The 19,979-nt window shown below is 39.9% G+C and overlaps 1 protein-coding gene across 5 annotated transcripts in view; it reads left to right on the forward strand.

Moving 5' to 3' along the window:
- Positions 1-19,979, forward strand: part of LOC133116733 (protein FAM135A-like) — a 120,606-nt gene that overhangs the window by 40,841 nt on the left and 59,786 nt on the right. For all 5 annotated transcript variants that reach the window (XR_009705901.1, XR_009705900.1, XM_061226637.1 and 2 more), the window contains 4 exons: positions 316-386; positions 8,099-8,272; positions 15,783-15,909; positions 19,546-19,699. Coding sequence is in view for 3 of the 5 variants with exons in the window: in XM_061226637.1 (XP_061082621.1) it covers positions 316-386; positions 8,099-8,272; positions 15,783-15,909; positions 19,546-19,699 (526 nt within the window). In the remaining 2 variants the exon portion in view is untranslated. The remainder of the gene's footprint in view (positions 1-315; positions 387-8,098; positions 8,273-15,782; positions 15,910-19,545; positions 19,700-19,979) is intronic.

A 19,979-nucleotide genomic window follows, 5' to 3' on the forward strand; every position in this document is an offset into this window, starting at 1 on the left:
TTTAGACCTACATAAAATAGATATGAATGAATTCCTATTGAATACTATATTGTTGTACATTGTTGTAGTTGTCCTTTTTGCAAATTTAATGTTTAGAATTAGCCTTGCCCTGATGAAGGCAGCTTTGCTGCCAAAACGTTGGTAATTATTTAAATTACATTTAATTAAATGTGCCATATTTATTGAGGTACACAAAATAATGAATAATGTTTATTTTTCAGGTGACTATATATTTATAGCAGTATGTGAAAAAGTACTCACAGAGGTTTTTATACAAACATCCTTATTGAATCTTTTATTCCAATTATTTTTCAGGTTGAAGTTTTACTCAACGAAATGGACTTCCAGCTTTCATTAGACTTGCACTTCACAGATGGGGATTATTCGTATGTATCAAAAGGCTATATACAGTGGGCTGCAGAATTATCGGCACACTGGGGCTTCATATATAATAAAGGACATGGATAATGATACAGTATATGTTATGTTCAAACATATGGGAAAACTATATACTTTTATTTCAATACATTTACTCTCGTTTCAATTTTTTAAATTTAGTAATCAAATTCTTTCTCTGGAAGATTTGGCAAAAAAAGCCTTTATTATAAAGCCTTCATCAGGGTGTAGGCCAAAGCCTAGTTGGGATTGTGGAAGTAGACAAATGACAAAATGGCAGTTAACCCAAGTAATTAGAACCAACTGTCAATTAGAACCAATCCAATTGACGGCAATAAAAAGATCTGGTTGTGGTCTATTCACTACTGAGGCAAGACACAATGAATTCATGAATTGTTGAAGAACAGCCATATAATCATATACAGTCCCCTCCAAAAGTATTGCAACAGCAAGGCCAATTCCTTTGTTTTTGCACTACACTGAATACATTTGGGGTTGAGATAAAGAGATGAACACGGGACAAGAGTTCAGAATTTCCGCTTTTATTTTCTGGTAATTCACACCTAGATGTGTTAAACTACTTAGAACATTTATCAGACCACCAAATGTTTAAGTGGGCAAAAGTATTGGAACAGAGAGTATTTAAGTAAATTAAAGTAAATAACACTTAATATTTGGCAGCATATCCCTTGCTTTCAATAACTGCACCAAGCCTGCGACCCATTCGCATCACCAAACTGTTTGTTCTTTCGTGATGTTTTTCCAAGCTTTTACTGCAGCCTCTTCAAGTGGTTGTTTGTTTCGAGCGTTTTTTTCCTTGCATGTCCTCTTCAGCAGGTGAAATGCATGCTCAATTAGGTTAAGGTCTGGTGATTGACTTGGCCAGTCTAAAACCTTCCACTTTTCCTCCCTAATGAAGTCCTTTATTGTGTTGGCAGTGTGTTTTGGGTAATTTGTCTTGCTGCATGATGAAGTTCCTCCCAATTAATGGATGCATTTCTTGGACTGCATGATTTTGTTGACTTCTGAATTCATCCTGCTGCTACCATCATGAGTTAATATAGATTAGTGAGCCCACTCCAGAAACAGCCATGCAAGCCCAAGCCATGACACGTCCTCCACCAATAAAAGCAGAAATAACAATATGTCATCTCATCTACATCTTTTGACCTCAAACTTATCTTCAGTGTAAAGCAAAAACAAAGGAATTCGCCTTGCTGTCCCAATACTTTCGGAGGGGACTGTATGTAGTATGCACTCTGTCACTCTGTCACTTATCCACCACGGTCACAATATTAGCAGACATTACAGCACCTTTGAACCACAAACAGATGGGTCACCATTCCACTCATAAAAATGAAGCATGTATGTAAGTTGGCAAATCATGAACGAAAGGCCCATCAGCCTCCTTGCATGTATGCCCCTGCACAGATTTAATAATATTCAAGTCTGGGGACTGTGGTGGCCATTCCAAAACCTTCATCAACCGCCATCTTTCCTGGAGGTACTTCATCCTTTGGATCCTTGTCTTGCTAGAATACCCAACCTCTCTTAAACCTCAATGTCTGGACTGAAATATTAGCCTTATTTCTTTATTTGGTGGAATTCATTCCTCCTTCCACTTGCACAATATTTCCTGCCATGCCACCCGACCAACCGGCTTGTCAGGAGCATTTGGGGGTTAGGTGTCTTCCTCAGGGACACTTTGGCACAGCTCGGGCGGAAGACAGCCAGATGACTGCTCTTGCCTCCTGAGCCAATGCCACCCCTTAACAGTTGGCAAGGTGTTCTTCTATACAAAGGCTTCACCCTTCTTTCTCAAAACATACCTTTTTAAGTTTAATTTTGTTTTCCTCAGTCCAAAGCACAAAAAGGCTTCAGGCTTCTCAATGTTTTCTTTTGCATACTTCAGACACATTATTTTGCGTTGAGATCATTCTTTCTGGCAACTCTGCTATGTAGGTCTTTGTTGTTTAAAATACATTGTATTGTTGTCCTGTGAACAGCTAGACTTGTGTCTGCTACTCTTTTTGCAGCTCTTTTGCAGTGAAGTAAGGGTTCTTCTGAGCATTTCTCACCAGGTCTCGGGCCATTCTATCCAAAATCTTTCTTGGTTTTCCAGTCCTTGCCTTGACTTCAATTGTTCTATTTATCTTCCATTTTCTAATAATGCTCTGACAGTGGAAATAGATTTGAAATGTTGAGAGTTTTTTGTAGCCTTCTCCTACTTGGGGAAAATGAATCTTCATTCCGACATCCTTGGACAACTGTAGAGTTGTTATGGTTGTTAACTCCAGACAGAATAGCCACTGCAGTTGCATATATTAGAAGGCCTGGAGTTTAGAATAGAAAGTTAGGTCCTGGAATTATACTCACCTGACTCATTGAAGCGCTAACGTGTAAATCACCTGGGTCCGGGCCTTCGTAATCATCTTTTTTTTTTTTTAAGTAACAGAGAATAATGTAGAAGGGTTCCCAAAATTTTGCACAGGCCCCTATTCTTTTATGATATAATTTATGAACAGTAAAATGTTAATTTAAATAAAAAGCAATCTAACGTCAAAATTTGCAGAAAGGTCTTATGTTTAACTTTAACAATTTAGAGTTCAAGGGCTTGTTTCACGAAAGTGATTTGCAATACCTTATTAAAACATGTTTTACGAAAATGCATCCCTTGAGAATCGCAAATAAAACTGCGATGACTACAGACCTCTTTGCAAAAACAGTGTTTCTTCCAATAGTGTTTCACATGTTCAAATAGGCTGATTCACAAAAGTAATTTGGCCCATTATTGCCTAAAGTGAAGTATTTCATGTAATACATAGTCTACGTGTAGCCGATGCTATTTATTCTAACATCTGCTTACAAAGGGGTATACACTTTTGTGTAGAAATGGGTAGGCTTCCACACTGTAAACATCGCCCAACAAGTTGTATGTGATGCCAATTACAGAGTAGGCTAGGCTATTATCTAGTGTGGTTAAATTAGGAGCACACACAGCTATATTTGGAGTAACTTTAATTTGTGTCACCGCTTTGTCACTGATGGATGGCTTCTTAGTGATGGGTAGGTTTCATTTGAATATTGCAAATCACAAAAACTTTCCGATAAAGTGTAGGCTATTAGGTGTAACAGGGATACATAATTAAAGTGAAATGCATCATTATTAAAAAAATATATTTTAGTTGGCCTATAATTCTAATTCAGTCAAACTCCAAGATTAGTTTTTCCATCCCTTGGACACGCATGGCCAGCCCACATAGAGCTTTGGTGTGTTGCTGTGCGCAAAAGTACAATACAAAACCAAAATGAGGCAGCCGGATGAGAATGATTTTGTGTAATGAGCACCAGGTTTGCTTTCACATTGTAACAGGCATGAATTGTAACAGACATTTAAAACAAGGGTGCATACATTTTGGCACCCCAGTGTAAATACAAGAATGCACTAAATATCAAATGTAACTAACCTAAAATGTACGTGATTACAATCTGTTTAAAACACGAAAGTGAGCGGAAAGCAGTTTGATTACATTCTTCACAATGCTTTATGGGATGTGTAGTTCATTGTCATTAAGTATCAGTAAATACACAGTCTTGTACCTTTGACTTTTTTCCGTTTCATAAAGATTGCTCTAAACACATTTTTATAATATCATGATTCATCTGGTAACTGGATGGTTCAGTTCATGGCTTAAAATGCTTTAGCTAGGAACCTTCTCAAATGTTTATGGAAAAAATGAATTGGAAAATCTCTTCCGGAACCAGGTGTGGGCAATGATGAGGTATTCTATAAAGCACAGTATAAAGTACAGTACAAAAATTAAGTATTTTACTCAATGGTGCCAATAATTCTGGAGCCTACTTTAGTTTTCCCATATGTATGAACGTAACAGATAGATTATTATCTTATGTTGCTTGTCATATGCAGGGTTTTTTTTTTTTTTTTTTTTTTTTTTCTCTCAAGGGTGCCAAGAATTCGGGAGCTGAATGTACAGTATGCAGTGTATGTTTATATACACTCAGTGAGCACTTTATTAGGTATTTATTAGACATATTTCTTTTTTACTTATTGGCCTTCTGCTGCTGTAGCGTATCCACTTAAGAGGTTTGACGCATTGTGTGTTCAGAGATGCTCTTCTGCATACCACTGTTGTCACACGTGGTTATTTGCATTTCTATCAGCTTCCTGTAAGTTTCGACCAGGCTGGCCCTTCTTTTCTGGCCTTATCTTTCTGACAGCTTGATAAATTATGTTGGTTCACTCCTTGAGCACAGTAAAATCTTCAGGATACACTTGTAGTCTGCAGCTGTAGCTGGTGCATATACACATTATTTGCTCATGACATTGTGCCAACAAATCCTGAAGCGGATCGGCCCTTGCCGTGCACCCCTGCTCTAGAGTTTACAGAGAATGGTGCAATAAACTGAAAACATCCAGTGAGCAGCAGTTCTGCGGGCAAAAACATGTTGTTAATGAGAGAGGTCAAAAGAGAAAGGGACAGCTGGTTGAAGCTGACAGGAAGGTGACAATAACGCATATAACCACGGATTACAACAGTGGTATTCAGAAGAGCATCTCTGAACACACAACGCGTCACACCACTAAGTGGATAGGTTACAGCAGCAGAAGGCCAATAAGTCTAATAAATCCCCAATCGTGTATGTACAGTGCAGTCCGTAAGTATTTGTACAGAGACACAAGTTTGTTGTTTTGGCTCTGGACTCCAGAACATTGGATTTTTAACAATGAATATAATTAAATGCAGACAGGGAGCTTTAATTTAAGAATACATCCATATCCAGTGATCCATATAGAAATTACAGCCCTTATCTATATAACCTGGTGATGCAAAGGCAGCCATTTTGCACCTGAATGCTCACCACACATCAGCTGAGGTAGAGAGGGAGAGACCTTTTTTTTTAGCTAATCAAATCAGGGTATGATTAGTTGGCTGATTGAAAGAGCCAGGTTGGGAATTTAGCCATGACACTGAGGAACCCCCTACTCTTTGTGAAGAATGCCATGGGATCTTTAATGACCACAGTGAGTCAGGACCTCGGTTTAAGGTCTAATCCTATGGCACAGTGTCCCCATCACAGCACAGGGGCATTGCGATGTATTTGACCAGAGGGAAGATCTCCACCTACTGGCCCACCAACACCGCCCACCTTTTCCCAGGCGGTTTCCCATCCAAGTACTAACCAAGCCCACACCTGCTTAGCTGCAGCCATTTGGTAGAAGTAGGGTTGCTGCTGGCAGATTACAGGAGATTCAAATAATTAGATGGATTAACATAATCTGAAATAAAGTTTTTATATACAGTGGTTTTGTGTTTCATTTGAGGCTTCTGTCTCGGAGATCTGCCGGGTTACGGCAGATTTTTAGTTTTTTCCACAATAATTTCTTGTTCGCACAACCACCAACAGGTGCCATATGTGAGCACTCTAATCCACAGCTGTCTGAAATACTTGCAGGTTCTCAGAGTAGGGGGAAAGCAGCGCCCTTTTTCATCACAAGGCGCTTGCAAAATACTAAATTTTGCTTACTAAAATATATAATACTTTATCCTGAAGAAAAGTTTTTGCACTTCCTCCACCTGTCACCCTCTCCCACCTCTCTGTCCCAACGTCCTTCTCCTTGCAGCTATCCTCAGACAGTAACAGGTCGAGAAGATCATGAACAATATGTACAATAATACCATCTTGTATGCTAATATATTCATTTAGGACATTGATTGTAGTTTTTGTCAAGAAAACAAGTCAAACACATTCCATAATTTCACATGCTATTTATTATTCGAAAATAGGCTGGCTCTTTATAAGCATACTGAACAAAAATCAATAAATTTGAGAATGTATTTAGGGGCTCATCGATATAAAATGGGGTCACGTCACTGAAAATACTTTCTATTGTCAACATTTTTTCTCTTGTCTTCCTCAGAAATATTCACTCAGAGGAGAGATTCCTTGAAACTCCTCTATTTCGCATAATAATTATTTGGTTGTAAAACGTAAAACCTTTTTTGGCATAAAATCTGAAGAAGTTCTTGCCAAAGTGCAACAGTCTTTGCATGTGTATTGAAAATGCTAAAGTTTTGTTACACTGGCGAAAAAATGCTGTGTTGTTTTATGCAAGCCTAACAAAATATTGACTGTTGGAAATGTAATGTCATGCTAAAATGCTTTTTAATCTTCACTTCAATAACATGCCCATAGCCTTTGAGGAGCTATACTGAATTTGCTTGAGCACAGATGGGGGTAACACATTTTCTCTGCAACTACATTATCAATCCTGGTCAAAGGCAGTCGCTCATCGTGCTCTAGAGAGCCTATACAAAATGTAGATGATAGCATTTCTATGTACAAGCATGTTTGTAGAAAAATACAACAGTGACATGAACAACAAGGATAATTTATTCCTCCAGAGAAATTCTAAATAAACAATGGACATTCTACAAATGACTGCTCTGCCTGTTACAGGCTAAATTGCAATGCGACTGCCCCTACTGTTGGAACTTGCAAGTATTTTTTCCTGGCTGGAAGCAAACCGCCAAATGAAACATGAAACCACTGACAGTCAAAAAATATTTTTTTCTTCACAATTGAAAGTATTCTTAGGTCATCCACTACAATGTTCTTCCGTGATCCGTCTGGTTGTTTGCTACTGGTGAGCTCACCAGCACATTCTTTTTAGTCAGTTTTTTTTGTCTTATGATGACCTGCTTTACTGCCACACCTATAATCATCTCAAAACCTTTTGTTTTTGTGGATGAACTAATGATGCTGTGACACACAGTCACTGTTCCTGCCAAGAAACAGCTGAACAGCCAACTGTCCAATTAATACTACAGGCTGTGGAATGGCTATCATGCAAGTCAATTAGCCACTGTCCTGGCACGAATGGGTGTAATTGCAACGCACCTGTTTGTTTCTTCTGTTCATCATCCGTAATTCGTATCCAATATCCAACGAATTAAAATGCTCTTAAAAATGTAAAGTTATGGTCGGTCTCTGTGTAGTCAAGTCAGTATCCTATATGTAGGCTTACTGTTGGTATCAAAAAATCTCGGCGTGTGCCGCCTTGTGTGTGTGGTGGTTGAAAAACTGTGTCGCCCCACACCCGTCAGGACTCAACTAATCAAACCAAAAAAACACTTCCCTAAATTCCATCTTGTGTCCTTAAGTTGGGCGGGACCCACTTTCAATGGCCAATAAAAAGCTTGTATTTTTAATATTGCAGATATGCCAAACTACAACTCAAAAATAGGATGTTTTTCCACAATAAATAACATAAAGCTATTTTGGCTCCAACAGGCTGCAAGGCTGCTATTTCTATGTAGTTCACCTGATATGGCTATAAATACCTGCACATTAAAGCATTCATTGTTTCATTTCCAATCCAATATGCTTGAGTACAGAGGTAAACCGTCCAAAATCAAATACGTATGGATTGCAGTGTATACACACACAGTGTACTGTATGTATACATTTTGCATGCAGCATTTATTTGTATTAGCACATACTGCTGTCATACAACTTTTTAATTAACTAGTTAGTTCTGTCAGTGTCCATTTAGTGTCTTTGGAATGATTGATTAAAGTAATTGTAAATGTTATCGTAACTTGTGATTTCTAATGTGTCTGTGTTTATAATTACATTCTGCTGGTCACCCGACCAACCCGCTCTATTTCTCTGTACACAGGCCAGAGGATATGAGTTCCCTGCCAATGATAAGCAGTCGCACCCTGCGATTACACTTTAACCTTTACCGTGGTGTTCACCAGCATGTCAACATCATGTTTGATTATTTTCATCTGTCAGTCCTCTCTGTTACTATCCATGGGTCCTTGGTTGCTCTTCATCAGCCCCTAATCAGGTGAGTTTACCACACTGGTACATATGAATTGAATCCTGTGTAGACTTATGTTGGGGTAATGTAAATACTGATTTCATGTGCAAATTCTGGGAAAGGCTGCCAAATGTAGTTGCACTACAATTGTTTTGTATCAAGCGTTTTTCAACCGATTGATTTTTTCTGATGACAAATTTGTAATGGGCCCTATTTTATCTACAATCTTAGTGCATGATCCATGGTAGCTGCTGAAAAAATATGGAATGTTTCAGTTTCTTAATTGAAAATGTCAAATTCAGCAGACAGTGTACAACAGAACAAGGCTGCGGTTGCAGCCGTAGAAAAAACTGTTTGATTTTTTTAAACTACTCTGATGTTTAACCAGCAGAGCAGAATCTTCCATACCTTTTGAAAAACATAGGCTTTATGAACATGGCAGCAAACATGTTCTTCTTGTTCCCTTGGCAGCAAGTGAGGTTAAGTTTATATCACCACTCAAAATCAGCAGTGGAGACAAAGTCTGTGAATGAATAATATCATGATACAATTTTATTATAATTGAATCATATGAATCATATAAATAAGAGCAGTCGTCTGGCAGTCGGAGGGTTGCCGGTTCGATCCCCCGCCTGGGCTGTGTCAAAGTGTCCCTGAGCAAGACACCTAACCCCCAACTGCTCCTGACGAGCTGGTTGGCGCCTTGCATGGCAGCCAATCGCCATCGGTGTGTGAGTGTGTGTATGAATGGGTGAATGGAGAAGCATCAATTTGGATAAAGGCGCTATATAAAATGCCTGCCATATGTTATAAATGATGGATTTCCCATTTTATTCTAAAAATTAATTAAATAAATAATAAAGTTCACCTTTCATCGTCTTGAATTTTGCTGTTCTCAAAACACTCTGTTATAACTTAGGCTAATGTTTGCCATGTGTGATGTGGCTGTACCGTTTGCTTCATACAAATGTGACAGTAGGCTACAACCTATTTTCTATCCATAGTAGCAATCTTCAAGATAAACAAATAATTTAATTAACACACGCTACTTAATTTTGCAGCTTGAAAATTACCAGATGCTTTCACCTTGCATGTGTTTTGGTGGCTTTGCCTATATACAGTGAGCACTATTGGACAGTGACTAATTTTTTGGTATTTTGGTTCTGTACTCTAGAACTTTGAGTTTGAATCAATGACAATGAGGTTCAAATGCTGACTGTCAGCTTTAATTTGAAGGTATTTTCATCATCAATATAAGATTTACCGTTTAGAAATTACAGCACTTTATCGTCACCCCATTTAAGGTACTGCAAGCATTTGTTGCACAGGATATGCAACCAAATATTAAAAATTATTAATTTATTCTACATTATATTACGCTGTCCAATATTTTCTGATCCCCGAAAATGGGGCTATGTATTAAAGCTGACAGTCTGCACTTCAGCCTCATTGTCATTGTCATTGTCATTTTCATCCTTTCAAACTCAAAATACTAAAGTACAGAACCAAAATATTAAAAAAGGTAACTCTCCAATGAATTATGGTGCTCACTGTAAATTGAAACATAATCGTTGTTAGCCTACAACACATCGACAGGTAACTCAATCAAAATAATGTCGAGGTAACATTATCTCAGCAGGGTCCTTAAAAACTCGGTCTGGGACCGCATTTGAGCCTGGAATTGTTGATAGGTCAATCTAAAGTTACTGCTATAGCCGCCTCCGGAGATCAGCCGGGCAGTGGCAGATTTGAATTTTTTTCCACAGTAATTACTTGCACAACCATTACCGAGTGGCATATGTTAGCGCACTAATCCACAGCAGTCTGACGTACTTGAGGGTTCTGACAGTAGGGGGGCAGCAGTGCCCTTTTGAGAAGCTTGCATTATCATGAAAGAGCTGAAAAGTCAGTTTCCAGAAGTAAATACAGTACCAAAAAATTTATAACTTTTAAAGGTTTAAAACAATCCTATCCTAATTATGTTTTCTGTGAGAAATGTATCGGCGAACTCACGTGAACACACAGCGGTCTACATTCTAAAGCTCCGCTTTGCCCTCCCTAGCAAAAGGAAAGTTATTTCAAAATGTCAAGTCCGGTAAGGTATCTAACTGGCAAGCATGCTGTTAGAGCTAAATTTATTAAAGGGGACCTATGCTCATTTCCACTCTCTATATTCATATTCATTCTGGGACTTCACTAGAGTAGCTTTTCATGATTCACAGATCAAAAAAAACCTCTTTATTTGTCTGTACAGAGTATCGAAATTGCGACCATTTCGCATATGCTCCCGAAATGTAATCTGTGCGACCTCGAAATATATCAGACTGTGTCGAGTAGAAAAAACCTTTCGAAACCGAGCGTTCAGAGATGGAGATTTTTTTTTCTCACAGCGATACCGTTAACTATCATTCGTGTACCAAATTTTTTGAAATGCACAATTATACCGCACATATTACATATAATCGCTTAAAGAACCCCAAGATATCAATGAGCACAAAAATTAAAGGTTAATTGTTGCTTAGTAACGTTAGCCTCTTAGCAGTTTAGCACGCTCAACATTCCACCAATGTCAAGTCAATGGAGGTCGTTTTTCAAAGCTTTATAGTTTAAAATATAAAGTATAAATCTAGAAAAAGCAACCTGACCAGTATAGCTTATGGTGGTCACATGTCTAGCTTAAAAACTGTTGGAGATACGTCCGGAAGAACCAGAAATAATAATGATAAGTAAAGATTACGTAGAAGAACAGTTTGCGTCTTTGGCAAGCAAACTAATTAGTACTAAGATCTGGATGATATAACGTTAACTACCATTTTTTTTGTGTAGCAACTAACAAAATCCATCTGGAACCACCGGGTTCTGAGAGAAGAACTGGTTCTTCTAATAATGTTGCAGGCTATATCAATATTTTTTTCTGAATATAGAGGGTGGCTAAAAATGGATATGGACTAACGAACGCTAATCTAATCACGTCCCTCCCAGCTACACTACTATCTTACGTTAGCGTGCTACTAGCTTTGTAGCTAGCTAATGAGGTTAACTTGATTAGATTGGCGTTCGTTAGTCCATTTCTAAGATAGCTGATGCTGAGCTAAACATGTTTGCTAACCGTCAGGCGCTAACGTTCACTTCATTACCAAGTGACTGACCTATCTGGGTGCGTTATCAGGTGCCTGATAAAGTTGGATGTGGTCGATCCAGCATCCTTTATGTAGATCCCGCAGACTTTGCATTTAGCGTTCCTTTTCTTTGTGTCAAATTAGTATAGCCAAAGGCTATAACAAATGGCACAGCAGTAGCAGGTGTGCTCGCCATAGTGTCGTAGTCATCTGTGGCCGTGGCAGCGCGCGCCAGATGCGTAAGGTTACCTATGATGGAGGGAATGACATTCAGCTCGCCAGACATTTCCTTAATGCGCCCAAAAAAAAAAAAGATTGTTCACGAGTCGCAAACCTCCAGTCCGAGTCAAGTCTCAAGTCTTTTGAGGACGAGACTCGAGTCAAGTCTCAAGTCACAGTGTGTGCGACTTAAGTGCGACTCGAGTCCCCATCTCTGATATGCATATAGCTATGCTCGTTGTATATAGTTTAATACTTTACACAGTTTCGTTTTCCAATTTCCACTTTATATAAATATTCTGTTTTCTGTGATGTGTAAAAACAAATGCCTTGGAACACATTATGTGTTGGCTGGGTGTTATAAAATACAAGAAATTCACGAAATTCTTCTATTTTTTGGGTCGTTCATTGCAGTTCACACACACACATAATATGCTGAAATGACTGTTTCATATTTTGTTCATGTAGGTGAGCAATGGTTGAGCTTGATGGTGAAGCGTAAAGGCAGACTAAAGTTATGCAGGTTAGGAGTTAGGAGGAGGGGAAAATCCACCAAAATATGCTCAGGGGGTTAATATTGTAAATACATTTTGATTTGTTATTTTAAAGTTTGTATTGGTAGGCCGACATTGCAAGGTTTATGGTCTTTGATGGGCCTGTCAGTGAGGTTACCGTAACAGCATAAGGATTGCTATCCCCACTGAATTGTATTAGCCTACAAAAATAATTGGCATCCATATTGCAAATTGGAGTTTTAGAATGTAGACCTCTGTGTGTAAATCAACAATACACTTCTCATGGAAAATGTAGTTTTTCCACTTTTTTACTTCACAGCAGTGGTGATAAAACTTACTAACAAGAAGTTAGTGCTACTGTGTTGTTGGCTATTACTGGTTGCATATGAGGTTAGTAGCTAGTATAAGCAAATAGCACTAACCCATATAATTAGCTTGTTAATAGTACTTGGTCAGTAGAATTATAAAAATGAAAGCATTCGATTACAGTCAACGGCGCTGAAAATTTTTGTTGCACCTTTCATAAACAGCAAAAGTCCCACTAGAGAATTGAGGTAAATCTTTAAAAGGTATGTATGAGATGCCAGTGCTCATGAGTTTAAGTGCTGTGGTGGAAAATAGACCCTATACCCTCACATTTATGTATGTATAGCGAACCCTAATCCACTATGGATTATGGGAAGTCTTGCTACAAATTACTTTTCCACCAGCAAAATTATTACCGCAGAAGCAAACCACCAAATGAAACACACAACCCACTGTAGTTAGTTAGCGAGTGGTCAGACAGAAGTTTTGCCATGGTTGCGATTGCTTAAAAAAAAAAAAACAACACGAGTGAACATAACTATTGGTTTCATCATTCTGCTCGGTGTTTGAGGGACGGTAATGTCATAAGTTAGCTAGCTTGTGAAAAGTCAGTCTCCCAAGATAAGCGTGTATCACGGAGGTAGCTATGGTAACAAATAACAATGTGTGGAAAGTGTCAATCATAGGTAATTGACAGTTCTCGTTGGCAAGAAAAAAACCGAAGCAATCTTGGCAAAAGGAAACGATAAAGATAGCCTAGCTTTAATGTATGCTCACAGTTGTCTGCAGGCTAGACCTGAAGCAAACATTGTTAGAAATTGAAAAGCTTTAAATTATACTGCCACGATGAATTTGTTGCATATATTAGACATTAGACCGACGGTCGAACCTTGGATTCAGGAGGAGCAATGTGGCTTCCGTCCTGGCCGTGGAACAGTGGACCAGCTCTTTACCTTGGCAGGGTTGCTGGCGGGGTCATGGGAGTTTGCCCATCCAGTCCACATGTGCTTTGTGGACTTGGAAAAGGCTTTCGACTGTGTCCCCCGGGGAACCCTGTGGGGTGTACTGCGGGAGTATGGGGTACCGGGTCCGTTGTTACGAGCCATCAGGTCCCTGTATAACCAAAATGAGAGCTGTGTCCGCATTCTCGGCACAAAGTCAAGCACGTTTCCGGTGGGTGTTGGACTCCGCCAAGGTTGCCCCTTGTCACCGGTCCTGTTTGTGGTATTCATGGACAGGATCTCAAGGCGCAGCCGAGGTGAGGAGAGTGTCCGGTTTGGTGACCTCAGAATCGCATCTCTGCTTTTTGCGGATGATGTGGTTCTGCTGGCTTCATCGGACCGTGACCTTCAGCACGCACTGGAGCGGTTTGCAGCCGAGTGTGAAGCGGCCGGGATGAGAGTCAGCACCTCCAAGTCCGAGGCCATGGTTCTCTGCTGGAAAACGGTGGATTGCTCCCTCCGGGTTGGGAACGAGTCTTTGCCCCAAGTGAAGGAGTTCAAGTATCTCGGGGTCTTGTTCACGAGTGAGGGTAGAAGGGAGCTTGAGATCGACAGGCGGATCGGTGCAGCGTCAGCAGTAATGCGGGCGTTGCACCGGACCGTTGTGGTGAAGAGGGAGCTGAGCCGGAAGGCGAAGCTCTCGATTTACTGGTCGATCTACGTCCCAACCCTCACCTATGGTCACAAGCTTTGGGTAGTGACCGAAAGAACGAGATCGCGTATACAAGCGGCCGAAATGAGCTTCCTCCGTAGGGTGGCCGGGCTCAGCCTTAGAGATAGGGTGAGGAGCTCGGACATCCGGAGGGAGCTCGGAGTAGAGCCGCTGCTCCTTCGCGTTGAAAGGAGCCAATTGAGGCATCTGATCAGGATGCCTCCCGGGCGCCTCCCTTTGGAGGTTTTCCGGGCTCATCCAACTGGGCGGAGACCCCGAGGGAGACCCAGAGCCCGCTGGAGAGATTATATATCTCTCCTGGCCAGGGAACGCCTCGGGATCCCCCAGGAGGAGCTGGAATGCGTTGCTGGGGAGAGGGACGCCTGGAATACCCGGCTTTGCCTACTGCCCCCGCGACCCGACTCCGGATAAGCGGGTGATGATGGATGGATGGATGGATATTAGACATACCTCTAAATGTGACTTTTACGGTGTTACACCAGTCACATCTGTTGCCTTGAGTAGCATACTTTTGAGCTACATATTATGTTGAAATCCTGCTCAACCAGTTCCGTCTGCTTTTCTCACTCTCGGTCTGATGACAAGGTCTCATCGGGGTTTCAAGATGTGCTATATTACATTACATTATATTACAAAGCATTTAGCAGATGCTCTTATCCAGGGCGATGTACAACAAAGTGCAGATCGAACACAGGAACAAGTGTGAAGAGGACCCTAGAGGACTTCTTGCACTGGGGGATGAAGTCACTGTGGTATCTCCTAGTTAGATTGGAAAATCAAAGAAGGGAGAGGTTAGAGCAGGAATGAAGATTACCTCTGTCTTACCTGGGTTGAGTTTTAGATGGTGGTCGCCCATCCAGCTCTGGATGTCTCTCAGGCAGGTGGAGATACAGGTAGAGACCTGCGTGTGTCAGATGGGGGGAAGGAGAGAAAGAGTTGGGTGTCATCGGCATAACAATTATATGACATGCCATGAGCAGAGATAACAGGCTGATAACTGCCTACCTTGAAATAAAGGTGTCATCTAATGTGGAGGACCGAAGGAAAATTTTACCCCCATAGTTAGAACTGTTAAGAATGACCTGGAGTGATGGTATGATCACACATGGTTTTCCACACCCTTTTTGTTGTTATGTAAACTCACAAGCTGTGCTGAGAAAAAGATAACTGAAATTAAGGCTTATTCTATTATTTACAGCACTGGGGAGATAAAACAAAATATCAAGGATAAAACATACCATCAAATGCATCAAAACCATTGACTAAGAACAAATAATTTTTGAAACATGGCATACAGAAGGGTTGAACATTGTTTGGGATTTATATCAGGAACAAAACCTTTTTTTCTACATTTATACTCAAAGCTCTTTTCTGTGGACTCTACTATGTGAATCTTAATGATGAATATATTGAGGATGACTGGCAAGAAGCAATAGCTTCTCCAGGAGCCACTTTTATCTGAAACCGAGTGTTTACATGAAGAGTATGGAAGTTAATGATTCTACTGGGTGAAAGTCGGTGGTTAATGTAGTTATTTCTATGGGCAACCTGAAAAGTGCTGAACTCTCAGTGCCCTATATGCCTTACCAACCTGCAACTTGCCAACCCAATCATCTTGACAGATGATTCTCACCACCATCAGATTTCTAGCCTAAACTGTTCTCCAGCAGTCAAGTCCATATATAATTTTTGTTTGATTTGCAGTTTTCCACGGGCAGTGAAAAGTAACTGGCTGAACCGCAGTGCACCAACACAGACCAAAGAATCCATCATCCCTACCTTGGAGAGCGTTGTGTTTGGCAGTAGCTACACTAAACGTCTTTCTTCGGATGTAAGCTAACATCACTGCAGCGTGCTACAACAACAACAACGCTATTGCAAATATAACCTTGTTGCTCACAGTGTCTTCATGTTTGTATTTTAACTTAACCTATTATAATACAAACCAAATCCAAAGATATACACTCTTATGTTCTCCCCCCCCCTTTGGGCACATACAATCATGCTCATGTTAGAGAAGAGTAACCCTTTTTTGTAGGTAACCCTTCATTTAACCTATTTTACAAACACATAGTAAATAGTTCTGTTATTGGGCGGAATTGAATCTAGTTGGCTGCAAAAATTTCTGTCCGTAAATCACAGCAACATTTCTGAGGCTTTGATTTGCCCAAATATCCAAAAATCAGTGTTTGAACATGGTGGATAGTACAGTGCCCTCAATGATTATTATTTTTTTGGAATCACACAAATAATGTGTGGTTAAAGTGCACAGTGCTCAGATTCATTAAAGGGTATTTTTATGCATTTTGATTTCACCATATAGAAATTGCAGTGATGCTTATACATAGTCCCCCCATTTCATTGAATAACAATGTTTGGGACACATGGTTTCACAGGTGTTTGTAATTGCTCAGGTGTGTTTAATTACCTTGTTCATGCAGGTATAAGGGAGCTTTCAGCACCTTTCGATCAGCCATGGAAACTCTTATTGCTGTTGATCAACATGAGGACCAAATATGTGCTAATGAAAGTCAAATAAGCCATTATTAGACTGAAAAACAGGAATAAAATGGTTAGAGACATCAACCTTAGGCTTACAAAATCAACTGATAGGAACATAATTACAAAAGAAGAGAGCTTCTAATCATAAAGGGACTGCCAGGCCAAGGAATACTTCCACAGCTGATGACAGAAGAATTAACTCCATAATAAATAAAAATCCCCAAAAACCTGTCCGACAGATCAGAAACACTCTTCAGGAGTGTGGATTTGTGAATGACCACTGTCCACAGAAGACTTCAAGAACAGAAATATAGAGGCTAGACTGAAAGATGCAAACCATGGTTAGCCACAAAAACAGCATGGCCCGGTTACAGTTTGCCAAGAAGTACATAAAACAGTTCTGGAAAAAAGGTATTTTGGACAGATGAGATGAAGTGATGGCAAAAGCAAAGTATGGAGGAGAGAAGGAACTGCCCAAGATCCAAAGCATGCCGCCTCATCTGTTAAACACGTTGGTGGGGATATTATGGCCTGGGCATGTATCACTGCCAAAGGTACTGGCTCACTTTTCTTCATTGATGATATAACTGCTGATGGTATAGACACATCCTATGTTATAGTCTATTCTTGAGTGGCCAAGTCAATCACCCGATCTGAACCCAATTGAGTATGCCTTTCATGAGCTCTAGAGAAAAGGGGTTTCGGGAGAAGTGAGGATTGCATTTAAAACAGCAATTCCTGAATCTAGCAGTTTTAACCATAGGTTAAATATCCAGCACTCGGAATACCAAACACAAGTGTTTCCACACCTCACTTAATCAACATGTAAAATCTGTTTATTTGATTTAATTTGGTAATTATTATTAACAATATAAATTATCAATTAAATTGCCAAATTCAGTGATAGACAGAGCAACCTGTTAGATCAACCTTTTTCAAATAGTACAACTTGCAACCAGGTTAAAATTAAGAAATGTATTAAATTACAAAAATATGCACATCTAATCTAAAGATGTTGTTCATCTACCTTAAAACAATAAAGGTTACAAACAGACAAGTAACAGTCACAGTGCTAATGGATGAAGGAAAATACCAAACCCCAGCTTTAATTTTTTCCCCAAGCTTTCATTGTTTCAATGCCAGACCAAGTTGCAGGACTTCGATGCAAACTTCTAATTCCATCCAAAGGGAATAAATACCCTTCTGTGTTTTTCAGTCTGGGAAAGTTCTGGGATCCATGAGTTAATGGGGGACTATGTATGAACACTGCTGTAATTTCTACATGGTGAAACCAAAATGTATAAAAATGCTATTTGTTAAAATCTGACAATGTGCACTTTAAACGCATTATTCAAATTGTAGGGTACAGACACAAATAAGTAAATGATGGGTCTTTGTCCCAAACATAATGGAGGGCACTGTATATTACTTCTACAGTCCCCTCAAAACATATTGGAACAGCAAGGTCAATTCCTACTATACACTGAAGACAATTGAGTTTGAGGTGTAGATGTATATGAGATGACAAATCTGAATTTCAGCTTTTATTTCCTGGTATTGTTCTATAGATTTCTTCAAACAACTTAGAACATATCACCTTTTGTATCATCCAATATTTAGGTGAACAAAAGTATTGGAACATGTGACTGACAGGTTGTTGCCCAGATGCATCATGTTAGATTGATTGGTTAAACAATAAATAGTTCTGAATGTCTACTATTGGTTTTATCGTTGAGTTTTGCCTGTGAAGACTGCATTTGTGTTCGAAAAGATAAACCAACATGAAGGCCAGAGAGCTACCAGAAAGCAACCCATTCTGAAGCTTACGAAAGAGGGGAAATTGATCAGAGCCTTGGGGATAGCTGGTACAACAACTTGGAATGTCCTGAAAAAGAAAGAAACTGCTGGCGTACTGCGCCACAGACATCAAATGGGTCAACCAAGGAAAACAACAGCAGTTGATGACAGAAATACTGTGAGAGCTGTAAAATAAAACCCCAAAACATCAGTCAGTGAAGAAGACTTAGATAGGAGCAATATAGAAGCTATACCAGAAGATGCAAACCACTCATCATTAGTATGAATTTGAAGGCAAGATTACAATTTACATAGATGATCCACAAAAGTTCCGGAACAAAGGTTTATGGACTGATGGCGACATTGGCTCAGGCGGTAAGAGCAGTTGTCTGGCAGTTGGAGGGTTGCTGGTTCGATCCCCGCCCGGGCTGTATTGAAGTGTTCCTGAGCAAGACACCTCACCCCTGAGCTGGTTGGCGCCTTGCATGGCAGCCAATTACCGTTGGTGTGTGAGAGTGTGTATGAATGGGTGAATGAGAAGCATCAATTGTACAGCGCTTTATAAAGGTGCTATATAAATGGCAACCATTTACCATTTGATGAGACCAAGATTCACCTCTACCAAAGTGATGGAAAGGCCAAAGTGTGGAGAAAGAAGGGAACCTCTCGTGATCCAAAACATACAAGCTCACCTGTGAAGCACAGTGGAGGAAGTGTTATGGCTTGGGCTTGCATGGCTGCTCAATCATCAATCTTTATGGATGATGTAACTCATGATGGTAGCAGCAGGATGAATTTGGAGGAACTTCATCATGCAGCAAGACAATGACCCAAAGCACATTAGAAGAATGCAACAGTTTGGTGATGTCAATAGGTCCCAGGCTTGATGCATTTATTGCATGCAAGGGATATGCTACCAAATATTAAGTGTTATTTACTTTTATTTACTTAAATACTCTCTGTTCCAATTTTGCTCACCTAAAAATTGATACCAGCTCTTGTCTCGTGTTCATCTTTTTATCTCAACCCCAAATGTATTTAGTGTGTTGCAAAACTGAAAGAATTGGCTGTGCTGTTCCAATACTTTTGGAGAGGACTGTAAGTGGCAATTCTGTGAAGAACTATTGTAAGATTTTTTTCCCTTCTTGATCATTGTATAATTTTACAGGGCAGGACATTCATTGTGTCAGAGAACTGCTTGCAGCATGCCTACAGTCTACACTACAGCCTGTGTGCCAGTCTCCTGCTGGCTTATCAAGGGCTTTTCAGCTACTTCATTGCAGTAACCAAGGACCTGCACCCCTCACTCAGAATGGAGCTTGGTAAGGATTGTCAGATTGCACTGGTGACTGGTGTGTGCTTGTGTGTGCATGTGTGTGTGCGTGTGGGTGTGCGTACAGTGCATACCTTGCTGTGTGTGTGTGTGTGTGTGTGTGTGTTTGTTGAAGTCATAGTTCGCTTTGTAGAATTTTAATGTTAGCTTTAGTATATGCTTTCAAATGACATAGATGCTTTTTGTGTGGAATGAAAAGTATTTTAGAGAATAGGCACTGCATTCGTGATATCATGCATGCCGCTGATAAAATACAGTTGACCTAACAA

Source organism: Conger conger, chromosome 2 (assembly GCF_963514075.1).
Source record: "Conger conger chromosome 2, fConCon1.1, whole genome shotgun sequence".
Lineage (NCBI taxonomy): Eukaryota > Metazoa > Chordata > Actinopteri > Anguilliformes > Congridae > Conger > Conger conger.